This window comes from Condylura cristata, unplaced genomic scaffold (genome assembly GCF_000260355.1).
Source record: "Condylura cristata isolate star-nosed mole 26May11 unplaced genomic scaffold, ConCri1.0 scaffold00011, whole genome shotgun sequence".
NCBI lineage: Eukaryota > Metazoa > Chordata > Mammalia > Eulipotyphla > Talpidae > Condylura > Condylura cristata.
In genome coordinates this window covers 31838086-31847341 of record NW_004567112.1, presented here as the reverse complement: position 1 = coordinate 31847341, position 9256 = coordinate 31838086, and the positions used below count along the sequence as shown (strand labels likewise).

At 50.1% G+C, this 9256-nt stretch overlaps 1 protein-coding gene across 2 annotated transcripts; it reads right to left on the bottom strand.

Moving 5' to 3' along the window:
- Positions 1-475: 475 nt before the first annotated feature.
- On the bottom strand, positions 476-2637 carry LOC101628919 (pulmonary surfactant-associated protein A-like). 2 transcript variants are annotated; one of them, XM_004680699.1, is made up of 4 exons: positions 2475-2637; positions 2133-2252; positions 1317-1394; positions 476-852 (listed from the first exon to the last, which is right to left on the bottom strand). In XM_004680699.1, exons 1-4 carry the CDS (start codon positions 2635-2637, stop codon positions 476-478), a joined length of 738 nt encoding a protein of 245 aa, XP_004680756.1. The 2 variants fall into 2 exon arrangements, with proteins under 2 accessions (XP_004680756.1, XP_004680757.1); XM_004680700.1 differs by having other exon boundaries at positions 2133-2192; positions 2553-2637.
- Positions 2638-9256: the final 6619 nt, after the last annotated feature.

The following is a 9256-nucleotide window of genomic DNA, read 5'->3' as shown; positions in this document are numbered from 1 at the left end:
GTCCAGGCTACCAGATAAACCCAAATGCATCCTTAGTGCCACATATGTGGGATTTCCCAGAAGTCTGCTTGTCTCTATAATCGTACCTAACCACTACTGCTAAATCTTGATGAGGAGAGGCAGGCTGTGGACTTCAGAGAATGAACAGAGTGGGCCAGGAAGCAGGCACCCTCTGTGTGATTTTGGGGGGACTTCCACCCCAGGACCTCAGAATTGCCTTGACCAAAGAGGAAGAAGGGTCTCCATCTCTTGCCAAAGGGTGAAGTTGGGTGAGTGGCCTCATGTGCGGGGCAGAGAAGGGGCTGTCAGGCTGATTAGTGATTGTGAGGAGGGGTTAGGGCCCACGGGGAGAGGCGTTGCTTAGCAGGCTTCCAACTCTATTAGCCACAAATAACTTTTACAGAGAAGGAGGTATAGCATCTCACAGAGGTTAGAGGCTGGAGGCGAGACAGGACCGCTGGCATGCTGGGTCTGCTCAGAACTCACAGATGGCTAGTCGGTACTGCCGGCAGTTCTTGTCATTCCACTGCCCATCTGTGTACATCTCCACACATTTCTCTTTGCCCTGACCCCTCGGCTCCCCTGGGTACCAGCTGGTGTAATTCACAGGGGCCCCATCCAGGTAGTAGAAGTCTCCAGGCGTGGAGCCCTCCTGCAGGCCCAGGTAGGTGTACATATTGTGCTTCTTCACTATGCTGGCAAGGGCCTCGTTCTCCTCTGCATTCCTCGGGACAGCAATGCTGCCTCCCGCTCTGGCACATGTCTCTCTAATGGCCTCAAAACTGACCGACTGCCCATTGGTGGAGAAGATCTTCTCTCCCACCATCACTATGGAGCCCTGCAAACTGAGGACTGGGAGCAGAGGAACGCAGGTCAGGCCACTGTGTCCATGTCTCTAAGACCCTTGCCCTCCCTGGGGCTGTCTACCCTTGCGCTCTCCCTGTCTCTTCAGCTCTTTCTGTCTACCCCTCCTCCTAACCCATGCTCTCCAAACTCCCCCTCCATGCTCTATTCATCCTACTCATTCATTGATCCATTCACCCACCACTCATTGACGGTTTATTATGTGCCAGAAGCTGCAGATTCTGGGAATCAACAGAAAGCCAGCTAGACTGGGACTTGCTTTCCCAAGACACAGGAGCCAGTCTGTGTCTGCACCCATCTCTTGGTTCATTCAGAACATCGGAGAAGGGAAGCGTCATTCTTGTCCCCAAGACCTGCATGTCCATGCCTGTTTGTTGACACCTCAGTGGGCACTGACAATAAAGGGAGCTTAGGGGGGAGCCTACCCTAAGAAGCCCCTGGGGTCTGCTTACCGCCCATTGACTGCATGATTTGGTGTCTGAATTCATGGAGTGTGGTTTTCAGCTCCTCATCTAAAAATGCTGGAAATCCTGTAAAGAGAGCCCCACCCACAATGAGGGGCAAACCAACAAAGACCTCCCTCGCTGCCAAGCAGGCACTCTGCCAGCTGAAGCCTGGCATCTGCCCTTCACTTGTCCATACCCAGGGCCCAGGCCCCAGCTCCAGAGAGTGTGCGCTGAGTCCCTTATACTCTGCGATGAACGCGCCTCCATGCCGAGCTGCTCAGAGGCCTCCTGTTCTCTCCTGTGCGTTCTCTAGTGGCTCTGCTTGCCCACGGTGGGTGTTTCTGGCTTCTGGGCACAGCCCTCTCCTTCATCCTCTTCTAATAGCAAAGATGGTTTATCTCTGCACTCTCCGGATGAACCTGGCTTACTGCTCAGAGCTTTGGAGTTCCCTTCTGCATGAGGGGCTCCCGACCCTTCCACCCGCCTGGGTCCTTGATCCACATAACATACATCTTTCAGAACCTCCCCAGCACCCTAGCTAGAGAGCACTCCCCTCACGTCCAATGCTGACCCACTTCTCACCTTGACATCTGGAGTTTCCCATCAGCATTGTTGTGCATGGGACATTCCCACACCTGACAGTCCCTGTATGTGGCCTGCTCCCCAGACCCCCCTGGTTTCCCTCCTCCACCTCCTAATCTCCTGTTTACACTGATCAGTGTGCCCTCTAGGGACCACCATGGTTTTGTCTGATATGCCTCCTCCCTCAAGTAACTGACCCCATAAGCATGGGCCACGGCCTGCTTGCCCCGCCCTGCTCACCTGGAGGGCCCCGTGGGCCAGGTTCTCCCTTCTCTCCGCGCTCTCCGGGACTACCAGGGGCTCCAACCAGCCCATCACGCCCAGGAAGGCCTGGCATTCCTCCAGGGGGGCCCATGGGACCTGCAGAGAGAAGGGGACATAGGGTAATGGTAGCTACCACAAGTAAGAGGGACTGAGGTGACTGCCCTCCATTCCCAGCTGGGCTGGGCCCTGACACTCCAAGGATAGGTGCCCCAGGGATGCTCTAGTCTCAGGTCCCCAGGAAACGCCCACCATTCGCCAACCACCAGACCCTCGGACGCTGCCCAGAGCAGCGGACAAGTCACTGGTCCTGTCCAGTACCTGGAGGTCCCGGATCTCCCTTGACACCATCTCTCCCATCTCTGCCTGGCAGGCCATGGGACCCAGGGATGCCAGGGCTTCCAGCACAAACATCCTGCACCTCACACACAGCGCCAGGAGCCCCCAGCAGGATGAGGCTGAGGGCCACGGAGCACAGCAACATGGTTCCTCCCGCACAGCTGCTCCTGCGGAGAGAAAGGGCTGTCGGCCTCTGTGAAGTATTTGCAAAGTTCTCCCTTCACTCACTGTGCTTTGCCAAAACTCAGACATGGCAGAGCCAGAGGCCCAGGACAGGTAGAGACAGGACTCTGAGAAGACCCAGACTTCTCCTCCTCTCTGACACCATTTGGTATGTAATATGTTCTCACGTCTCGACCCCTCGATGTGAGGTGACGTGGTACCTGGGCAGGTGAGGAGTAGGAGAAATAGCTCTGGAGAGTGAGAGGACCTCAGGGTTCCTTACTTCACTCAGCCTGAAGAGGACTAGAGAGGGGGTGTCCCCTCCCCTTTGCTGGGTGTTCTTTCCCTCACCAGCAGAAGCCCGGTAGAGGAGTTCAGCACGGTGAGGGCATGTTTGGAAGGCCATCTTCAGGTACCTGCAGTCATGATGCAGTGGGCCTGTTCCCAGGTGCGTGGACAGCCCCCACCTTCCCACTGTCCTTAGCCAGTTCTGTACCTGCTGAGCTCTTTCTCACTGCCTGCCACCCATGCACCAGGAAGGCCCAGGGAGAGGGTGTTAAACTCACCCACACACGCAGAGCCTACGTGGATCTCTGCCTCCTGGTTGGAGAGGAGAAGCGTACATCTCCTTTTATACAGACATAGCCTCTTGGGTTGCCTCTTCACTCCAGGGAGGCCTCATCACAAAGCCAAGCAGGAAGCGGAGCTCTGTTTACACAGCACTTCCTCAGAACACTCAGGTGGAGGGCACTCAGCAAACCTGCTGATGAGAACCTGTGGGACTGTAAGAAGGGAAATTCCTCATCAATGGGAGGTCACCCACAGCCCCCAGTCAGCTTCCCATGAGGTGCGGGATGAGAATGCTTGCACGGGAACCCAGCAGGTGTGTGGTCAACACAGCCCCTACCCCTGGGCCTCTGCATACCCCCCAATCCTGACTAGTGACACATTCACAGTCCCAGGATCACCAATCCCCAACCAGAGAGGACACACCAGGATGGAGCTCTTTTTCTCCCCAGGCAAGGAGGCAGCTCGGTGACACAGAGGAAAATCCCCATGGGATGATGGGGCCATGTCATCCTGCCACCAGCCCAGCTCCAGGTAGCGCCCGGAAGGGTGACTGTGGTTCCTTGCAATGGTTCTGGCTCAAGTCTGGGTGGTCAGGTTGAGCTGAAACAAGGTGCCTCACCACTGAGCCCCCAGGCCTCACAACTCCTGTGTCAGAAGCCTGGGCCTGAGAGAGTGGCCACATGGTTCAGTCACAGGGTTATTATGTGTAGCAGGCCCCTGTTTTCCCACATGTGTCTCCTTGAGAAGATTCAGGATCTGCTCCTCTGGCAGGATATCATAAAAAAGGGGCTTTGCTCTTCTGTGCAAACTTGATCATTTGTTTGAGATGGTGTGTTCTAGAATTTTCCACTATAAAGTTGCCTCTTCCTCTTTTTTGAACTAATAACTCTTGTCAGGGGGTACTTTCAACTTTGTAAAGATCCCATTCCTCCTCAAAATTTCTCTTTCCTTTTCCTCTCCCCCATTTATTTATTTACAAGTATGGGTTCACACCTGAGGCAGGTGAATGATGAGCAAGACTAAGCCCTCAGGAAGAGGGTGTATTATCTGTAGGTAATTTTAAGACAACATGTTCTGTAGAGAATTTATTAGCACATTGTACCTGCAACTGTTAATTATGTCATGAATAAAAGAATCCTGCTGACAAATAGTCTTAGTTCTGAACTTTTCTGGACCAATGTCCCTGTGAGGACACACTCTTCACATTTCACAGGCTCCAGCAACCACCTCCCAACGCCATGTAGACAATCTAGTACGACTCAGTGTTTAATTCCAATGGCAAAAGATCCTTCTCCTAAAGGGAACTAAACCAGGAGAAAACACTTCACTGAGAACTATGGGTAAAGTAAGACTGAGGAGGGCAAAACGGAGATTGTGCACTCACACTGAGGACAGGGCATGGGTCCCAGACTTCTCAGCTGCTGGTGATTCCTTGTCTCTCTGCTCCTCCAGTTCCTTGGGGTCTAGCTGGGTAAGGGAGCTGTATATGGTTGCCATGAGCCAGTTCCCACTTTAGATGGTCACTCTGGGGTGCACAGAGAGTAAATCCTCATTTAGTTGACTTAAGTCAACTAAGGGGGCAGGGAACTGGCACTGAGAAGGGTGTAGTGGTGCATGGATTGCCTGGGCCACTCACACAAGATTGTTATCCAGAATTCCTTTGATCCACTTTAAATCTACTGCCATATAGCCCCACAGCTAGAGGCTACTTAACATCTATCTAGAGACAAAGGGATGAAGAAGTTAATTTTCTAGTTATGTATAGCTCAAGGTCTAATCTCAGGAATCTCAACAATATGAAGGATAAAAGCATTGAAGAGAATTGAGGCTATTCTTCCCACGATGAGGTCAACACATCAGACAAATGTGTGTGTGTAGGATATACACACCTGCACACATGACATTAGTGCCTCTCTGACAACTGTCATTTCATTACAAAATAATATAACTAATAATATAAATCTATTGCTATTACCTAAAAATAGCATTTTGTTTTAAATTTTACATTACTTGTTTTAAATGAGACCAAGTTAGCCTTCTCATCTTTCTCTGAGAGTTTTGAACACTCTCCTGTGTGTTCCAGAGAAGCACATCATGTTGTAGGGTGTTGTGTTTTGTTTTGTTTTTAAATAATATAGTAGTTTATTTTTACATCATTTTGTGCATTTTTCCATCTCACTTGTAATCCCCGTGGGCTTTCCATCACTAAATTACCCATGTGCCATCACCATAGTCCAGTGCATTTCTCTCCCCCCACTGTTTTTGACCCCATTCCCCACTCTACCCCTGTAAAATGTCTCTGGTATATAGCTGTTCATCATTATCATTACTTGCTCACCTGATCAGTTATACTCCTGCTGTGAGTGAAACCATCCAGTATTTTTCTTTCTCTTTCTGGCTTATTTCACTGCATGATCTTCTCCAGCTCCATCCATGTTGCTGCAAAAGACATGTCTTTATTTTTTTTTTGGTTGCTGAGTAATATTCCATTGTGTATATGTACCACATCTTTTTAATCCAGTCATCGATTTTTGGGCATTTGGGCTGTTTCCATGTCTTTCCAATTGTGAATAAAGCAGCAATAAACATGGGGGTGCAGGTATCTTTTTGAAGCAGTGTTTTTGTGTCTTTTGGGTAGATACCTAGGAGTTGGATTGCTGGGTCGTAGGGAAGCTCCATGTTTAGCAGTTTGAGGAACCTCCAAACAGTTTTCCATAGTGGTTGTACTAGTTTGCATTCCCACCAGCAGTGCAGGAGAGTTCATTTTTCTCCACATCCTCACCAACATTTGCTAGTTGTTGCTAGTTATTTTAAGATGTGCCATTCTCACTGGGGTGAGGTGGTATCTTGTGGTTTTAATTTGCATCTCCCTTATTACAAGTGATGTTGAACATTTTTTCATATGCTTGTTGGCCATCTGCATTACCTCTTTGGAGAAGTGTCTTTTTAGCTCTTCTGTCCATTTTTTGATGGGGTTGTTTATTTTTGTTGAGTTTCCATCAGCTCTATGTATATCTTTGTGATCAATCTTTTATTGTTAGTTTTGTGTGAGAAAATTTTTTCCCAGTCAGTGGAGTGTCTGTTTTTTGTAATGTCTCTGTTGCTGTGCAGAAGCTCTTTAACTTGTGTTGTGTTTTTTTTTTTGCCATTATTGCGATATAATTGGCATATGTAGCACAGCTTCAAGTTTATAGTGCATAGAGTTGAGAACCATACATGAAACTTATGTATACAGAAAGACGTCATTCAAATGTATGAAAGCCATTTATGAATACATGCCAAAGCCCTCAACAAAATGTTGGCAAACCCAATCTCCCAAGCTATAAAAAGGGTGATACCCTGTGACCAAAGATAGGAAGGGATGAGCAGCCCCCAGGCTGGGTTTTGTCTTCCCTCACCTCCCCAGGAAAGAAGCAGACAGTTTGCCTCTGGTGCTTGGCCAGAACCAGGGTCCTCACCATCAAAACTAACACATGCTCTAAACAACCGCAACTGAGCCCCTCAGAAGAATTCTGGGTTCCAGCCCAGCATTATGTGGAACTGAAGAGACCTTTGCTGCCATTCCACGCATACTTACCTCCATCCATCCCATTGTCTTCTGAGGAGGTCTGAGTCCACAGCCCCACACAATGGGATACTCTGTTGGCCCTGACTGCCCCCCAGCTCACCTTGACTGCCCCTCAGTTCCCCCATGGCATCAAGCTAGCTACCTGAGTTTTCACAGATCTCCTTAGAAAGATTTGCTCCTTTCTAGTACTGTGACCTGGGCACATTCTATTCTCTGAGTACAACTGGCTTCTGTGAACCCTCCTGTAATTTACTAGTGAATACTCAGATTACAGAAGTAATAACAGTGTCCATTTCTCTACCCCAGAAGTGCTCGGCCATTTCTCTCCCCCTCTTTCATCCTGGGCATTAGCCATTATTGTGTAAGTCGGGAATACCACAAGCACACACACACTGAGCACTCACTGATAACTGTGGAGCTGGCAATGACCTTCAGGTTGTCATGCCTGTACAAGGGGCATAAAAACAGTTCCTCACTGCACGCACAGCTTATAAACCCTGCTCCTGTGTAGTATCCTTTTCCCTCCTGAGAAACTTTTTCGCCTGACGAAGGGAAAAGAGGAAGCAGTCCAGGTCCTGAGAAATCTGGGCAGACAGATACACGAAACGTTATCTCAATTGACTTCGTACTCCACAGCAACGGAATGTGGGATGAGCTCTGGTCTCCTGGGGGTCCTGAATGGCCTCCCATTACGATAGTGAAGGAGAGCAGACCCTGGACCCTGAATTTTGACACCCAACGAGAAATACCCAAAAACCCTCTATCCCGTAGGGAGCGTGTGGGTCAGCTCTTCCTCCTAGTGGCTACATGCAGAACTGCAGTCAATCGAAAGGAGAAGCAGGCAGACCTTTCATTCCACCTTCATGGAAGGGGGCTTTGTGCAGGGAGATTGTTTTTGTGATTACTTGTTGGTGAAACTAGAAGTAAGCGAAAAAAAAATCGAAGGAAAAACAGCCAGGTAGAAATTTTAAAACTCCCTCTTGGCTATGTTTTCCATCTAGAAGCCACCTGGACCAACATGCAGTTCAGAAAGTTAGAAATAGAAAATGAAATACAAGGAAAGCAGAGACAGAAGAAGATGGAAATAACTCAAGCTGAGAACTCAGGAACTCTGCATGCTTTGATACCATATATTAGACACACAGATCTAGATCTAGATTGGGTGTAAGTGACATACAGGTGTAGCTACAGTTACAGACATGGACACAGGTGTGGATACAGCTGTGGATGTAGATCTAGACCGATAGATACACATAGTTTAGGAGCTGCCTTCAGAGTGCCATGCAGGGAGGCGGAGGGGAGGGCGGCACTCTCATCACCTCACCCCCACCCCCAGCAGACCTGGGAGATGGCAGGGAGGGGTGTCACCCCTCAGGGAGCTCTTCATCCAAGGATGACAGTAGAACAGCCCCATAGATTTTAGGTATGGTACAAATATCGAGGTCCCCACCCACCCATCCCACCTCCTGTCTAGGGGAGGTGAGCAGGGTGCTTCTGGCTGGGAGTCCCGGAGGTGAGGGGTGGAGTGGGCCTGAAGGGAAGTGGAGGTGGCCCTACTCTTGCTTGAGGGCCCTTGGGGAGCCTGGGCAGGATCTGGGGCTCAGGGCCGACCTTCCTGCTGGAGAGCTCACGTGGCCATGGCTGGAGGAGAGGCTGGACACCAGAAGCCGTCCACCCCGGGATGGCTTTCCAGGGCACCAGTGGGGCATGGCCAGGCCACCTCCCCCTGTGATGTGGGGGAGGGGTTCATACCATCCCTGCCCCCAGGCCTCCTCAGTCACATACCCCACCCTCTTTGGGGGACCGGGTTGCCCACATGTAGTTCTTGTTTCTCACCTCGGTCTTCCTCAGTAGTGTGTGGTACACAGTAAGTGTGGGAATGCTGCGATTTGCTGAACCAAAACCTGACCTGAGCTGGATGAGGCCACACAGACGGGAAGAGGGAACACTGAGGGGTGGACCCCCACTTTCTGGGGGAAGCGGGGGAGTCAGGTAAGGCTGGTCAGATGGAGAGGTTGCTGGGAGCATGCAGACACACACAGTGCAGGGCAGTTGTTCTGTGAGCCTTTATTCACAGTCCTAGCAGGAACTAGTAACACAGGTTTAGTTCCACATAAACAACACTGATCCAAAAAGACCTGTCTAAGTGGTGGAGGAAATATAAAATTCTGCGTTTTCTTTTCAAATATGACTCAAGTTAGAGGAACTCAGCCACTTGCAAACCTGTGGCTCCCTCCCTTGAAAGAACCCTGAGATTTTCAGACTAACTGGGAGTCCTGTGGAGAAACCAAAGCTTCCAGGTCACATCCGTATGAGAATGTGGGCTCCTGCCCTGCCCTGAGGGGCTGCCCTTCCTGATAGAGAAATCCTAGTTTCTTTGTGCTCCAAGCCAGGTCCCAGATGCAGGTTGCACAGACGAGACTTTATGAACTCCAAGGCACAGCCACCCTTTGCCATGGGAAGA

Coding starts and splice junctions, on each gene's coding strand:
- LOC101628919 (XM_004680699.1), bottom strand. CDS start 2,637: ATGTTGCTGTGCTCCGTGGCCCTCAGCCTCATCCTGCTGGGGGCTCCT. Junction 2,253..2,474: donor GGGAGATCCGGGACCTCCAG/GTACTGGACAGG, acceptor TTCTCTCTGCAG/GTCCCATGGGCCCCCCTGGA. Junction 853..1,316: donor AATCATGCAGTCAATGGGCG/GTAAGCAGACCC, acceptor CTCTGCTCCCAG/TCCTCAGTTTGCAGGGCTCC.